Source organism: Ochotona curzoniae, unplaced genomic scaffold (assembly GCF_017591425.1).
Source record: "Ochotona curzoniae isolate NIBS_2020 unplaced genomic scaffold, NIBS_Ocur_1.0 scaffold_4701, whole genome shotgun sequence".
NCBI lineage: Eukaryota > Metazoa > Chordata > Mammalia > Lagomorpha > Ochotonidae > Ochotona > Ochotona curzoniae.
The window spans coordinates 65,100,942-65,117,560 of record NW_024467122.1 but is presented as its reverse complement, the minus strand read 5'-3'; the positions used below and the strand labels follow the sequence as shown (position 1 = coordinate 65,117,560).

At 47.1% G+C, this 16,619-nt stretch overlaps 1 protein-coding gene across 3 annotated transcripts in view; it reads left to right on the top strand.

Moving 5' to 3' along the window:
• Positions 1–16,619, top strand: part of RORA (RAR related orphan receptor A) — a 710,565-nt gene that overhangs the window by 609,694 nt on the left and 84,252 nt on the right. Inside the window, exon 1 of one of the 3 annotated variants that reach the window (XM_040968723.1) lies at positions 3,624–3,980. The exons of the other annotated variants lie outside the window; for them this stretch is intronic. Within the exon in view, the coding sequence (XP_040824657.1) occupies positions 3,950–3,980 (31 nt within the window). The 5' untranslated portion in view covers positions 3,624–3,949. Of the gene's footprint in view, positions 1–3,623; positions 3,981–16,619 lie in introns of those variants that run through there. 3 annotated transcript variants of the gene reach the window in all.

The window sequence follows — 16,619 nt, the reverse complement described above, 5'->3', positions numbered from 1 at the left end:
GAAGTATGAGAAAGGTGTGTGTGTGTAAAACTGAAGATTTGTCTTTGTTGCCAAAGTAATTTTTTTCACCATGCTTCATGGGCTATACAGAAGCACATGCACACACATACATAAGCATTTAAATCTGCATCTCTATGTGTTTTAAAAGGGGGACTAAGACAAGACATATTAATCGTATCCTCTCCCCTGCCTCTTACCCTTGTGAACAGGAACACTCCTGCACTTAACCTTTGCTTTGTGGGGGGTCACTTGTATTAGTCTCCTATTACTCTTTTATGAGACACAGCATCCTTCTGGACTCCAGAAGTAGCAAGGTTGTGACCTGCTATAGAAGGATCTGTGCCTTCTTCCATGCACTTTGCATAGATCTCTTGGGATTTGGTCTTGCTGGGTCTACAGGAAACCTGCTGTCCTGACTCTGGTCACCCAGGATTTCCCAACTCGAGATCATCGTGTAGAGGTGGTTAGGATTCAGCTGACACAAACTGCCTAGGACCGCATTAACCTTTCACTGATCCCTTTCTTGTTCAGCTAGAAAGAAATTAATTGAATTAGCAAGCTGCCACACACTGGAGGGACAGATGCAGGGCCTGAGCGAGATAGAATAAAAATGCTGTCCCATCTGTATTGCAAACTTGAAAATCATCTCTTTTTTTCCTGGGAGCCACTTGCAAACTTAGAATACTATTGTTAGTCCATTGATTTTTCACTCTTCACAATACCATAGTATGTGTGATAACCTGGGTTGGACTATCATGACATCACACCCTGTGTCTGATACGCAACCAGGTATGCCACTACAAGGTCAGGGATCATTTCTTTACTAAAAGATAGACACCAATTCACTCATTATACTCCGATGTAGATGCCTGAGAAAATGCACCAGGCTCTGCTGGGAGTTGCTTGGGAACAGCCTGGCAGCACAAGTCTCTCTCCTTTCCCTTGCTAAGCGTGAAGGCTGACATGAGACCCAGCATGTAGGGACACCAGACACTCAGAGATGTGCGTCTGGTGTGCCTCCTCCAGTATTAGCCAACAGAAACAGGTCAGTCAAGAACTCGCTTAGAACTTACTCTCTTTTATTGTGAAGCATTCCCATTCTGTTTGATGGTTTTCATGGAAGCAATATTATTTTTAATTTATTTTCTGGGACACTGATTTAAAAATATATATACTGAAAGGGTATACTGGCCACTATTGTTCACTCCCTTACAGGTACTACATCGTTCCGGTTTAATGGAACCCAAGTAATTATTCCCTTCTGTTTATTGTATTTTAACATTTGGTTGTGCTGCTCTGTTGATGTATCCTGTGGTTAAAAGTTAAGAAGAAAATGTGTCATTTGTGGCTCCAATTTGGTATTATTGGAAGGAGATTTAGATCTTAGAATTACTGGTTGATTTCTTTGGCTGAGGACTTCAGATTCTATAGAAATTTTTGAAGAAAGCAAAGAACAGCCTCTCATTTCTACTTTTAGAGTTGTATGAGAGCTTTGTGTTAATATATAGAACAGTAATATACCCTGGGTTAAAAGCTGAAGCCATTTAATAGAGGCATGTATTACAAATAGCATCTAGCCACACAGGAAGGTTAGGAATTAATATCTAAAATTCTGTTGCTCATTAGTTGTACGATGCATGTGAAATACATTTCTAAAGGGCAAGGTCAGTATCACATTATCCTGGAAATGTCTTTGTTGAATAAATGTGTAAATATTTCGAATAAGTATTATGAGATTCTCTTTCTACTGGGGCCATCGCTATAGAATGATTCTCTCCTTGTAATTGCAGGAGCACATGTCACGTTACATGTCATCCCCCATTACTGATTTCATTTGAAATGGTCTGGAAATAAACACCGATTACTAGTCATGTAAGACTCTTTACCTTGGAGTCAGAAGTCTGACAGGCAGGCTACAGCTAATGGATTTGGTTATTTTCAAAGCATTCTTTTTAAAGGAGGATATTAGTTTAAGGTAACAGTACACATTTTCAGAGTTGTATATCTGGATTCATTTGCACTGAAGATGGTGGATCATCTCTGTAAGCATGCAGCCTGAAGGACTTCAATCCTTTCACAATAGTTAAAAAAAAAAAGGTCCCTGGGACCTACCTGCAGGATGGGGTGGTGTCACCCTTCCTTCTTACAGATAGTGTTGAGCACAAGGGAAATCAAGAACCACATTTGCATGATGGTGTCAGTGTAACTGGTTGCTTCAGGAGGAGACAGAGTTGCACCACAGGAACATGGTGTGATTGAATTTCATAATTGTAAACACGACCATGAGTATGGTTGATTCATTTCAAACTCTTGGCCACTTCGCTATGGCTGGACAGCTGAATTAACATGGGTAGGTCTTGGCTTTGTGCTTTTATCATTTCTTGCTTTTGTGGTTTCATTTAAAGAAAAATCTAAAGGGAACACTGCGTTAGGATGAATGTATCTAAAGTCAAGTTTTATAAAGCCACAGCTTGACAATGAACTTTTTCAACCTTCTTAAATCAAAGGACCTTGTAAATGTTTGGGAGACTTGATTTTGCCTGGAAAAGAGGCTAAGAGGTGGAAAGGGTGGGACTCTCTGCTTTCTGCAGGACTGTTGGGCTGCAGATGTTCTCAAAGAGTAGCCCCGACAGAAGGCGGACTCAGATACCTGGAAAAACAGACGCTAGAATTATGCCTGTTTAGGTGTTTGTAGCAAACTAATATCTAGTACTTTTATATTGTCAGTGGAAACACAGGCCAAAAGAAAAGAGAGAATTGAAGGTTGTTTAAGGAACAGGGGAAAGATAAGCAAATTGAGGATTTTTTTTTGTTAATGTGCAATACTATAAGACACGGGTGTCAGTTTTTAATGCAGTTGCTTAATGAGTATCACCTGAAATTCGTAGAAAAGTGGCTTCATCGCCAAACTAGCATCAGAATGGTTTACCTTTCCATGAGCCGAGCAAAAGATTAAACTTCATTGTGGGGGTGAAGTTCTTCTTGCAAATTAAAAATCACATATAGAGCACTTTGATTTATTATTTTTCTTTCCAATCTAAAATGTCACAATGTCTCCTTTTTGCGTATGTCCACTATAGCTTTTCCCACTCGCAGGTGGGTTTTCTGGAGAAAACATTGGATTGTGGACGGCAGAGGCTCAAACTGGCTGCCTAGTAGAGTTCGTTTAGGCCATTCGGAGCTTCCCGCCCTCCTGGCGGATGTCAGTGGTCCCGGACACAGAGTGTGAGGGAAGGGTGATAAGAGGACCCCAGATGGTGTTTGGGGGCTTTTGCTGAAGGTTGAGGGCGTGATGTGCCCCTCGCCTGACCGGGCCACTTCCAGGGTCAGTTTCACCTGGAGGTAGGGGCTGCAGCTCCCCAGCTCAAACCTCCTCAATCACCTTAATATTTAATAGGGTCCCCCATCCCAGAGCCCAGGGGTCCGGGAAAGGCGCGGGGGTGGCGTGCGGCTGCACGTCTGTGGCTTAAGCCAGGTTGGGCACAAAGTGGTCAGGTGCACGTTCCACCGGGCGCTGCGTGGTGGAAGCGTCTGGGCAGCCACAGGTGATTTGGGAAACTAGAAGGCTGGGAGGAGGGGAGAATGTCCCTGCACGGGCCGGGGGGCACGAGAGGGCAACGCAGGCCGGGGTGGGTCTGCCCGTGGCCGCTGCTCACCTGCCCGCGGAGGCGGGGCGCGGCGCCGGGACGCGCCTGCCTCCCGCCGCCTCTCGCCTCCCCGCCTCCCCGCCTCCCGCCCTGGGAGGAAGCGGAGGGGCGCGGTGTAAACAGAGCGGCGGCCGTGATGTCAGCCGGTCACATGGAGCCTCTTATGGCTCGGGATGGCTCTCGGCGGGCGGGCAGCTGCGGCAGCTGCTGCTGTGGCTCAGGCGGCGGCGGCGCGGCGGCGGCAGAGGGGGCTCCGGGGTCGGACCATCCGCTCTCCCTGCGCTCTCCGCACCGCGGTTTAAATGATGTATTTTGTGATCGCAGCGATGAAAGGTGAGCCGGGCGCCCCGCCGGGGCCGGGTGGGCTGGCAGCTCTGGGGGGCGGGGAGGAGGGTGCGCAGGGGGAGGGGTGGGCGCGCCTGCCGGAGCGCACGTACTGCCCCGGGCTGAGCGCTGGAGCCCCGCCGGGGCCTGCGGGGGCCACTGCAGCGTGCCACCGGAGTGGAGCCGCGGGATTGCACGGTCTCCTGCTAGGGGCAGAGGCGCACGGGCTGAACCCCCTCCCCACCCCCAACCCCCGCATTTGGCTGCTGTCAGTCGCTTGGGTCCGTCTGGTACCTGGCAGGGCTCCCCAAAGAAAGTTTGCTGGGAGGAGTCGCGCTCTGGGAAGGGGGGAAAACAAGGACGGGAACGTGGAGGAAGTCGGGGGCGCCGGCCGTCGGGCTCCAGGGCCCGCACCCAGGACAGCTCCGGCCTAGTTGTAGGGGGGAGGGGGGCACCGCCACCGGGCCGGGCCGTGAGTGCGCACGGGTTCGGTGTCATCCCCGGGGTCTGGTTAGCGACGCAGGTCTGGCTCCCTCTCCTCCCGCTGGCCAGGCGGGTCCCGAGCGGCTATCTGCAGAAGTGCGACCGTCGGCTCTGGTCCCGCCGTGGCCACTTCCGAAAGCGCGCGGGCCGGGAAGAAACGGGCTGCGGGAGCGTGCCAGAGAGCCCTCTACGGCCGCCCAGCTTGCTGTTGTGGCTTGTGTCGGTGGTGGGAAGAGAACTCATGGTCCCTTTTCTCCCTCCTCACCTCCTCTCCCCTCGCTCAGAGTGGTGGGCAGAGGCGGAGGTTCGCCCGTGGCAGGGCCGGCCGGCGCGCGCTGGGCTGGTGGCAGCCAAGACTCTGTCTCCCTGGTCGGGACTCGAGCCCGGCTGGAGGGAGGGGTAGCCCGGGAGACCGTGGCCAAAGACCTGGGAAGTTGCGGGTGGGAAAGGCGAAGTTTGGAGGTGGCGCAGGAAGTCGCCTGTGCTGCCCAGGGACACCGAGGCGCGCTCGCAGGACTGTTGCAAACCGCCCCGGGTAAACTCAACCCGCAGCCCTCGGCGGGCGCGCCTGGCGCGTCCTTGCGGCGGATCATCTGCCCCGGCGGCTTCGCAGGCCCGGTCGCCCGGCTCGGGGATTTAGAAACCCATCTGTTACCGGCGGGCACGGCTTCCTGAAGGCGCAGAGTGTAGCGGCTCTGCGGGTCCGACCCACCCGGGCGCGTGCCTAGCGCCCCGTCCCCCTTCTTCTAGGCTGGGGTTTTGTTGCAGTGACGGATGGAGGACTGCGGTTCAGTGTCTGCGATGGGTTGGCTTTCGGATCACCCAGCTTTGCCTTTCTTTGCTGGAGATTGGGTGGCATCTGCAGCGTTAATTATTAACAGGCCGGAACGCGCTGGTCGCGGCTCGCAGGTGAAATGGTGCTACGTGATGTGCCCCCCGCCAGTATTCTGTCTTTGGCCCCGCGGCTTGCAGGAAATGGGATTTAATAATTTTTAGAACATGCAATATCTTGGACAGGAAGCCTTGCCGTAGGATCCATGCACTTAAAAATCACTGGCAAAGAAAAACAGTTTTTAGGGTTTCTTTCCGCTTAAAGTGATTTTACTCTTCTCTTAAAAAAAAAACAACTTATGTTATTTCTGCTTTTCATAAATCCTGTTCATTGCTAAACGACTCCTTTGCAGCTAAGATGTTGCCTTTCATTCCCCCCGCCCCACTAAATTATAAAATAGACTGTGTTATGTGGGAGGTGTCAGAGTCAGCCCTTATCCATTTAATGTAATTTGTGTTGATTGGGGAAAGAGATAAGAGGCTGAGACATCTTAAAATGCTTTTTCCCTAATGAACAGTAACCGTCAAATCGTAAGGAAAGCATGTTTTCGTATTTGAATTTCTTTTTGATGTGCACTGATACACAAGGTTTTGCTTTTGTAGTTTCAGTACAAAGTCAAGTTCTAGTATTCACTGTGTCTCCTGCTAATAACCCCCCCCAGAAGCTCACACAGTCGCCCCCCCCAGAGCTGTAGTCCGCACATGTGTCTTGGGGTGACCTCTGGCTGCCAGTGTAATAGAGTCATAACACGGTTGTGCTTCAGGAAAAGTAGCTCGCATGTCCTGGCACAGCCATTTCTCTGTCAGCTCACTCGCCTGAGAGAGAGGAGACATCTGAACAATTAGTATATTTCATTCCCAGCATCATAACATCCTGTGCTTTAATGCGATTATCTTGCCCTGGTGCAAATTCAAGCTGAAGAAAAATAGTTTGTGGGAAAATAAGGAATGCTGTAAAATGTTTCCATATCAGATTGAAGGGGAAAAAGTTGGCTCTGCATCGTATTAAATACTTCCCGGTTGCCTCTCAGTTATAATAGCTAAATTGGTTCCATGTGTAAGAGTTTGTCTAATTAGATTTTTTTTTCATGCAAAACTGAAACCATCTTTACAGTGCAGCTTTTTGGGGACCCAGATGCCTGTGGACAGGGGAGGAGAGAACAAACCACCATGAAAGAGAAGCAGATTGACTCGTGTTTTGTCAATCAGTAAATCAGGCCTTTTGAACTTAGCGAAGAGAAAACCCTTCCCCTGCGTTAGTTGTCAAGTAAGTTTAGGCTGAAAGTGGTTTCCTGCTTAGAAGCCATAAATTTTCATTTCAGCAACTCTGGTCTCATCATTTAGTTTTAGTTGTGTTGAACAACAGAATTCCGGTACCAGTTGTGCTGGGTTCTTGGCAGAGGGAGGCAGGTAGTGACAGTAACATGGACGTTCTTAAGGCACGAACAGAAAAGGGCATTGGGCAGATGGCAGACAGTAGCAAATGCCGGAAGGAAATGCAAGCGCAAGGTCAGTTTCGGTGGACTCAACACCCCTGGGCTTCGTGTAAGTGCCCGGCTGTGTCCTCGGCTGTGGAGCTGTGAGGGACAAAAAGTGGGCTTTGCAGGGAACACCTGTGTCCTCATGGATGGCTTCCTCCTGCTAATGCTGGGACCGATACAGGGCATCCAGCAGTACTTTCAGCCCCAGTAAATAGGATTTCCTATAGGTGAGAGAATGGGGCTTTTTTCTTTTTTTTTTTTTCTAAATCAAGTAAAATTTGCAGTGTTGTTTCTGTATTATCCGTATTATCCCTTCCTGGGTTTTCTTCCCCATATTTGTGATGGGTAGGGTTGGCAGAGGGTCAAGGCTGGATGTTGAGAAAAGCCAAAGGGCCACCCCCTTGCTGAACAGAATGCTCGGTGGCAGAAAGGGGCCGGCCCCTCCACCAAGGGCAGGTGGGAGAGCTGGGCCATCCACGAAGCCGAGAGGACTTTTTCAAGCGTCCTCTCTGTGGGCCGTTGCTTCAAGTTCAAGGCAGCTTAATGTCCAAGAAAACACCCCTTAGCCCTTGATTTGAAATGAGGACCACGTGATTTCATTAATCCTGTCCCCCGAAGAAAATTATTTCCAAGCAGAAAGGTTCCTTTTTATACAGTATGTGCGTGAAATGCTTGTCGCAATGCCGGGAAGATGGACTTGTAAATGTATTTGTAGTTCTCACCAGACTTGCTTTGTTTTTTTTTTTCCCGTCTTTCCTTCCCAGGCAAGCAAATCACAATTTAAGAAAATACCCAAAATGAGCCAGAAGGGAATTGCAAATCACCTGCAATCGCACCCAGTTCATCGTTTGTCTGGGCTGCCTGGGAAAATAGTCTTTATAAATGACCATGTACTGGGCAGAAAGTAGGTGGGTGGAGGGAGAAGTGAGAAGAACACAGGCAGATCAAGAGTTGAGTTTTCTTAAAATCCTCTTAAGTTAGGTAAAAAAAGATTGAAACAAATCTCGGCATGCTTTGCCATAGAAATGCTTTCTGGGTGCCTTTTAAAATATTCACAGTGTTTATTCATAAAAAGTCAAGGCTCCCTTAATCCATGTATTTAATATGTGGTCATTTAGAAACACAGTTAGATACTCCGAATCAGAAGCTGTACTTGGTGTGTGTGTGTGTGTGTGTGTGTGTGTGTGTGTGTGTGTGTGTGGAGCCACCAGGGATAATCAGTTGTAAATTGATGCTGGATGTTCTCCCCCACCCAAGGCCCTGCTGGACCTTCTATGAAAGAATTTATAAGTTCCTACCCCCCTTTGCCACCCCTGCCCCACATCTCATTGCCTTACCTTCCTTCCAGTGCAGACTTCTGGCTGGTGAGCTAAAAGAACAGAGCTTTTCTGGATCCATCAGGCTTGCAAGTGACATGATAGAACATGTTTTTTTTCTGTAAATTGTTGAAATGCCACGACCAGAGATAAGATGTCTGTATAGACATGAGCGTACGCATGAACAGATGAACAAATTGCAAAAGAGCAATGGAAAAAAATCTGGGGTTTCTGGATTTTTTTTTTAAGTGAAATTGATTAACCCTCACCATAGTCTAAGGAGATAATATAACTTTGAAACCCTAGCTATCATGGGTATAAAAAGTAAGTCAAGTTTATTCCCGAGATTTGCCAGGTTTCGGTTGTCCTGTTGGGTTGCATTGCCTCTGAAGCTGGTAGGCATTTCATAAAGAAATAGGAGGGGGATGCCCATCTGTGTTGTGCTGTATGATTTACAAACGCTCTCACTGAATCCTCGCTGGAAAGGCACCCATAGTCTCCTCCTCTTTACGGTGAGGAGATCTGGGCTCTTGGTGGTCCTGTGCTGTGGCCCCAGTCCTAGATTCCTGATGACTGCTGGCCTTATGCCTTTCCTGGAGGGAGCTGTGAAAACATCCTGGATCTAACTTTGTTTCTAGTTAGTCTAAAAGACAACTCTGGCATTTGTAAGGGGGGAGTGGGGAGATGCAGATTCAATTATGTAATGCTTTGCTGAGCCTAATATCTTGAAATGACTATTTAATAAAATCAATTTGGTACAAATGGGGTTATTCTTACTTGCTTATCGTTAGGTCTCTTCGTCCGTGATTTTCATTAAGCCTGTTTGTTGAGAGAGGACCCTGGTGAAAGGTAAAACAATACCCTTCCCAAGCAGGGCAGAACTCCAGAAAGTGCCCAACGCCTGGCTGACCCATCCCTGCTTGCGTGGAGCCTAGCTACAGAGGGAGCCAGCCCAGCCAAGTGGGGCGTTCCCCCACGCAGTCTTTGCACGTTCATTTGCATATCTGTGGTGGAAAACTCCAGTGTCCAAGGCTTCCGAACGCAGCCCTTGGTGGTTTTAGAGACCCTCGACGGGGCTAGGGGAGAGGACAGCAGCAGTAGACATCCTCTGGAGAAATCTGTTGTCTCTTCGGAAAGCACCCCACGCATCAGAGTTTCCCGGGGAAGCTGCAGCAGCTTGTTCTCCATTTTTTGACTGCTCCTGGGCTGTGGTGCATTTGTCAGTAAATGAGCATCATGTCATTGAGTCTGGGGAGCCGAAAGTACTTTTTTACAAGTCAGATAAGTGTTCTCCCGGCGTTTGGATCCTCTCTGCCGTTGTCTTCCTGATTGGGTATCTGGTTATGGGCCGGGGGAACACATCTCCCCAGGTACTCACTGTGTATGGAGTTACGAAAGTCTTCTAGTATCAAGCTCCAGGGGAGTTTGAATCCCTTGGTTCAGATGCTTGCTTTTAGGGAGCTGTTCAGGACACGTTTAATCCATATTTCTCAAACAGAAGACAGGCTGTGGATCTGAAGATGAGCAGCACAGGACACAGCCATTCGTCTCTGCTGTCATTCCCCCATCCATTTCACTCCACGTTCATGTTTCAGTTCATGATCTTGGTCAGTTGCTTCCTCAAAGACATTCAGTTGATCTAAAATTGCTTGAGATGTTGATGCCAGAAATGGGAACCAGGTAGTAGTTGTGGTATGATTGATTTGGAATTTTGTACATAGGGAAAAAAAAGACAATTTTTTCCTAAATTTTTAAAAACGAAAAGTTTAGGATGTAAGCCAGGCTGTTTCTTTAGTGTCTCAAAATAAATTTCTGTAATGGTTTGGCAGTGTGCATCACTGGACTTTTGAACTGTTCTGGAAAACTTATCTCTACTGAAGTGTATTAAGTATCTAGGAAACTTAAAAATTTAGCAAAAATCGTTGAATGGGCATTAAAAGCACCTAGGAGACACTGCCTGCACTGTCAGAGCTGAGATAAGGCTGCCCTCTAGTGGTCACATGCTCACAGAATGCTAAACGTTGTCTTGGTGCCAATGAATTTCCCATCAGGCTAGTGGAGAAGGTCAAAGGTTGGAATTATTTTCTCAAGTGCTGGGGGCATTCTGTATCAGACTCAAAAGTGTAATTTGTCATTTCATGTTGTTATTAGAAATGTATCCATTGGAGGAGATAGTGAATTTTAAAAGTTTACTTGGAAGGAAGTAAAGGACAGTAAAGAATAAATTAAGACTATAGAAAAGAGGATCTATCAAATTCTGTCTTAAGATTTTGCAGGGGAGAATATTTGGACATTTAAGATAATCATTCTTTAAAAAATATTAAAATTGTAACCTCCGTCTTATGCCCCTGAACTTGAATTTTTTTTTTTCCCACAAAAAAACGTTCTTTCAGTCAGTGAGGTAATCTTTCCTTTTTATTTTAACTTAGAGTCTTTAAAAGGAGGGGGGAGAGAATTAATCTTTTGTAGAGAAGTAAACTACATTAACTCTGTTGGCAGCAATACAGTTCAAAACAAAAATACAAAAGTGATTCACTCCTTTGTTGCTAGAGATGTGGCTAGATGATTTGGTTTATTTAAAAACACATGGTTTGCCTTAAATATGAAAGGGTGTTTGCTACAGAGGGGTGTCTTTGAGCATGATAGAGTTTAGGCTTTGCAATGCTGGCTGGGGTATTGATAAGTGCTCTTCTGTGTAAGTTCGAGGCTAGCCGGGTCATACAGGTGCAATGTGAGTTCAGGCTTCAGAGCCGTGTCAGATGTCAGACCACCTGACCTCTATGTAGAAAACCCTCCTGAGTCCTGAAGGCTCGTTCTTCTCTGGTACCGCTTGAAGACCGAGGAATTCATACCCGCACACCTGCTGCCTTGCTCCAAAACCAGGCTGCTTCTCAGCCAGAGTCAGGGGAAGAAAAACGCAAGATAATCACTCGATGATAAAGCATGGTTGTATTCACTCCCACTGCAAAGATGAAATGGAATCTTTTCATTAAAAAACAAAAAGCAAAACAGCAACAACAACAACAAAAACCCCTCTCCAGGAAAGCCTGCTGCTCACAGACAGGAGGCGCAGTGGTCAGCAGTGAGGACTGGAGGTTCCGTCCACAGCGCCACCCGGAAGTGTGACTGCTCCCCACCTGGGCAGGATTCTTTCTCACAGAGTGTTGTCCTCATATTTCAGTGGTTGGTGTTTGTGTGTGTCGCCGCGTATCTTCTGTAGGGCAGTGGGTAAGCAGGCTTGGATGGGTCGTAGCGAATCACTCAGGGCCTCTCCCGTGTGCCAGGGAGTTCCAGTGCCACCTACCCATCAGGTGTCCTAAGGCGTGATGTGGCGTGTGAAAATTGCCCCGAGAAACTGGCAGTCACACTTCGCTGGGGAAGGCTGCTTTGTGGCCATCGGGCGGCTGGGTGTGTCATTCCGGTGAGCTGTGTGCCATGGAAAACAAAGGAGATTTTCTGACTTGCGACGCAGTCTTGTTGATGCAAGCGGAGAAAGCCAGCCCTTATGCTTTGGTGTGAACAGGCTTAGCTTCCCTGAAAGTCATGAGTTAGCTTTCAAATCCTACCTGAAAGAGCGGCTTTGACTCTAGACTCAGAGTCCTGGCTCCCACAGTTTGCAATCCCACGGTGGTCTAACCTTTTCTACTCTGGTCAAGCCTTCTGCTCTTACCATGACATGAAGCCCTGAAAGGTAAATGGTGCCAAGCACGGGCTACCCTTGACTTCCCTGAGCCGTCTCACCCGGTAGAAGAGGTGCCCCACATGACTGATTTATGCCATCATTTGGATGTTATGAACGCACGGGAAACAGTTCTCTGGTCACCTGATTATTGTCAGCCACTGTGTGGGGGCAGGAGTAGGCAGACTGTTACCCCCAACAAAAGGAGACCCCGAGGTGGTTGGTTGCTGGCTGCTTGGGGAGCTGGGGCAAGCTTCCTAGGGGCTGAAGTATTTGGCAGCATAGAACCTTGTCCGTGAGCTTTGGCTCCTGTGGGTGGTAGAATGCAGCCGTGTGTGTGTGTGTGTGGTGTGTGTGTGTGTGTGTCTGTGTGTCCCTGTCCGTCCGTCTGTCCCAGTTAGGTCAGTGGGTGCTGATCAGGTACCCTTCCCTAAGAGTCAAGGTCAGATCCAGTGGGAATAGCAATAGCTTGTCTATGTTGCTTTTTCCAGCAACAAAGTAAAGGTTTCCAGTGCCTTCCAAGCTCCTTTGGGCTTCCTGTTGACAAGATGTCCTTTCTCCAGCAGGAGACACAGAGCCTGTGTCCCAGCTCAAGTGCTAGAGAAATTGAGAGGAGGCAGACAGAAAGCCGTCTTGGCAGTCTGGTGTTGGGACGGGGAGGAGGGGGCAAGCCTACTCCTCGCACCCAGCGCAGCTCCACGCCCCTCCCGCACTGCCCTGTGGTGGACAGCCACCCTGCGTACAGTAGCAGGTGATGCTGAGTGCTCTGGGGACCACGGTAACCCCCTCCCCCGACTCAGTGATAGCTGTCGTGATGGGAAGAGGGTGGCAGGCCCCAGGTTAACTGAGAAACTAGGTAGACAAGCAGTGAGGCCAACAGAAAACCAGGCAGTAGCTTTGAAACACTTCTGACCTCGCTGTTGAACTTTTGTAGAGGACTGAATCAAGGAGCCCCCCCCCCCCACCTTGACCATACACACACCACTGATGGTGAGCGTTCGGCAGTAGACACAGAGGAAGGCTTAGAAGTCTCCTGGTCTCCGCATCTTGGACCAGGGTGCTTCTAACACAGGGTAGCAGCCCACACTTCTGCTTCTAGCGATAGTGATTTTGCTGGTCTGAGATGGGAAGCAAGTCTGGGTAATTTTTGAAGCAACCTGGATCTCTGAGACTGATTTGCCTAGGAGGAGCCACATATGGGTCACCTAGCCACCAGGGTAGCAAAAGAGCATCGGGTAGTGGAAAACCCCTAGGCGGGAAGGGGGGAGGTAACACATGTGAGTTCCCGTCCCATAGGGGCTGCACTTTCATTGCCAGGTCTCCTTCACTATTTGCTTTTCCCAGTTATACAGTGACAGGGTTGGGCCACAAAGCCCTCCAGATCTTTCCAGACCATTTTCTGAAAACTCCTTCTATTAAGAAACAGCAGCTGTCTGGCTTTTCATCCCAGACCTGGACGAAGCTGACAGATGCCCCTCCGGTTCCTGTTCGTTGCCCTTGCCCTTCACCGCTCTAGGTGCTGTGGTCAGCTGATCGGTTCTTTGGGGAAGCTAAAATATAAGGTGGCAAGAGGAGGAGGTCATGACTTAATGCCCATTATTTAAATCAATTAATAACAAGATTTTTTTAATGTTAATCAATTTATCCTGACTTGGTTCTGGTAAATTATAATCATCCTTTATTTACCAAATTCTAGCCCAAAGCTTTTTCCATTTTTGATGGTTGAGTTGAAACCAAGATGGTAGGGAGTTGCTTTCAAAAATGGAAACCCTGGAAAACCTTAAGCATTGCACACCACAAAGTGCAATTTTATTGCTTAGCAAATATTCTAGGCCAGAAAGCCGAGGAAAGTGGGTCTCCTCTGATGCATTGTTAGCAGTTTATTAGCAAGCGGTAACAGTGTATCTCCTGTTTTGCCAGCTTGTAAGAAGAAACTAACAGAACTGAGCTCTTGCATGAAAAATATCCTTTTACTTCCTCACTTGAGACTTGATATCTCTAAGAACTTGGGTTTCATTGAGACATTTATTCAGAAAGATAACAGCTCATTATAAACCAGCATGGTGTGATGTAAGCGCCTTAACTTTATTTCCATTTTGTGTGGAATTTCCCAGTGGGCTTTGATGATATTCAGCAACTTCAGAAGTGATAAAGGAGTTTGAAAAGAGAATCTGATGGTAAAGGAAATTAGAACTGTATTGGTTTGCGACAGAGATTTCTGGAAGGTGAACCAACTGCCGCTTTTGCCTATGGATAAGTATTTAAATAAGAAATGTACACACCTCATAGAGACGTCTGTGTGTTTGCCTTAGATGTCAGATAATTGAAACTTATCGACTTCAGTTGTATTCGTCCTAGCAAACAGCACCTGAAATTACTGTTTAATAAGACAGTTTGTTTGAAATCTGATGCTGTTTAACAATGGGATTGGCAGTAATCTGGTTTTTTTTTTTTTAAGCAATTGGTTTGGTATAAATCTATGCAGACTTTCAAAGTAATGGTCCTTTACGTGCAGGATCATGCAGAATACGAGGGTTTTTGTTTCCACTCCTGGAGGGACAAAATTATTTAAGGTGAGTTAAGATGTCTCCAAGTTTTGGCAGACTTCCTAAGCCCCCTGCTGCGGCTGCCTTCAGAATCTCTTTTGAAGTGGCTTGCAAGTTTCTAAGTAATTTCAGAGGTTACTTGGAAGAAGCACTAGCCACATTGAACATGGTGACTGTGAAGGTGGCTTGAGCATTTTTCCGAGTGTTTTTTTGTTTGCTGAAAAGTTTGGTTTGCACTTGGGCTTCTCTTGTAGAAGAAGGTTGGGTACCAACCACCTGAGGATGCCTCCAGGTGTTGACAGGAGATGTGGGTGCCATGGTCCTCCCCCAGCCCAGATAGTGTGGTAATCAGCAGGAGTGGGAAAACAGGCATTTAAGGATTGATGCTTGTAAAAGAGGTGCTGTAAAGAAACACGGTTGTTCAGAAGTAAGACATGACTGACAGCTCTCCTTGTAGGCATGCTGGTAACAATAAAGTCTAGAAGTTCAACATCAAAGCGATCACAGCTTACTCCACCAGTGACTTGCACATCAAAGACGGAGCACAAGACAAAGGAAGTGCACCGAGGTGTGTGTCTGCCTCATAGCCAGATCCTCAGGGGGAGCTCCCAGAGCTCTTTTCATGAATGCAAAGTGATTTTTGCAGATCAGCGTCTTTATTTCATAAATGACCGGGAATAGAAAAGCAGGGCAGAACAGGGCTGTAATTGCTCTCCATCACTTTAAGTTTGGTGAGGAAAGCATTCATCACAAGAGAACTTGGTCTCTCCGGTTTCCTTCAGTAGTGAATTCTGTACTCGTGTGGGCAGTCCCGACTTCACCTAATGCAGTGCAGAGAATTGTTCACAAAATAGGAGAGTACAAATTGGATTCATGGCAACTTCATTGAGAACATAAAATGACCTAATTCTGTGCAGTTGTTTCTCTCTCTCTCTCCGTGCCCCCCCCCCCATCAGCATCCCCCTTTCTTCCTTTCTTTTTAATTTTTTTAAATTAACTTTGTGGGTGGATATTTGCTGAGTCAGGTGTATATTACTTAACAGGTATGTGTGTGTGATAATGAAACCTAGACCTGTTAAACCAGCTCTTAATTAATCACCAGCTCTGTACCTTGGTTCTGTAACTCCAGTGGTGTGTGCTCCAAAATGCCGAAAGTAGAACAGCAAGAGGAATGTGCATTTGACTGTTTTTTTTTTTTAGTCACCCACCCTCCTCTTGATATTCAATTGAAAATAAAATTAGCCATGAAAGAGTTATAGGTGGTTTGAAATAATGTGCTCTTTTTTTTTGGCTTGCCTTTGAAATTTGAAGTTCTTTTATAGTTTATCTTCAGTAATTTACTCATTTTTAAATGCTCTTGAAAAATAGTAGTGCTCTGTGTAGTCATTAATACATACAAAGCAGCTCTCTCGAGGCTCTGGGGAGACCTAATAAACACACTGTGTTACTAATTGATGCTATACTGAGCTGACAAAAGTAGTGCATCGGTAAACAGAAGTTAGAAAGCAAGAAGTTAAAGAACTATAGGGGATTAAGTAGACATCAAGGGTTGGAAATTATAATAAGGCCTCTTTAGGGGAGCATTAATTTGCATGTGGCTGAATTAGGACACCCAATTATTTTGAGGACACTACTAAGAGCTCATGCAACATACCCCCAAAGTGAAAGGCCTGGGAGGGTTGGGAGTTTGATGGGACAGACTGGGGGACTGAATATGTCATATTTTCCATATCTCATGATAGATGGCCAGTGATCTCTCAAGCATCTTAGAGCAGCTTTCTTTGTTGGGGGAGAAAATGGCTGATGAAATCAGAAGTAATGCAATGCCTGTGTTCTAGGGCAGGAAAGTCTAGACAGAAATAAACCTTTTAAGGCTTCTTTGCATGACCCCCACAAGGATGCAAGCAATGAGATTAGAGTGTGTTTGGATTTTAATAGTTCCTATGCAGCATGGTCCTGTGTGTGTGAGCTGGAAGGCCCCCCCTGTCTAGGCCTTCAAGAAATGAAATCTGCTTGCCTAAGAGTCCAGAACCACTACTCACCCTCCTAACCGTGTTGGCCGTTTGCGTTAATGGTCGACACGGCATCAGCGAGCACAGAGACCACCGGGCCCTTGGTGTAGGAGTCAGAGTTCCTGAGGATCATGCACTTGAGATTGAAAGCAACGAGGCCCATCCTGGATAAAGCAGAAGCAATGGTTGAGTCTGTGTAAGTGTGACCCTTGAGATATCCTTTCTGACAAGATGGGAAACATTTTTGCACTGTGCCGAAGCCCCGCGGTGGTCTTCAGGGAAGGACACCTGTGTCGGTGT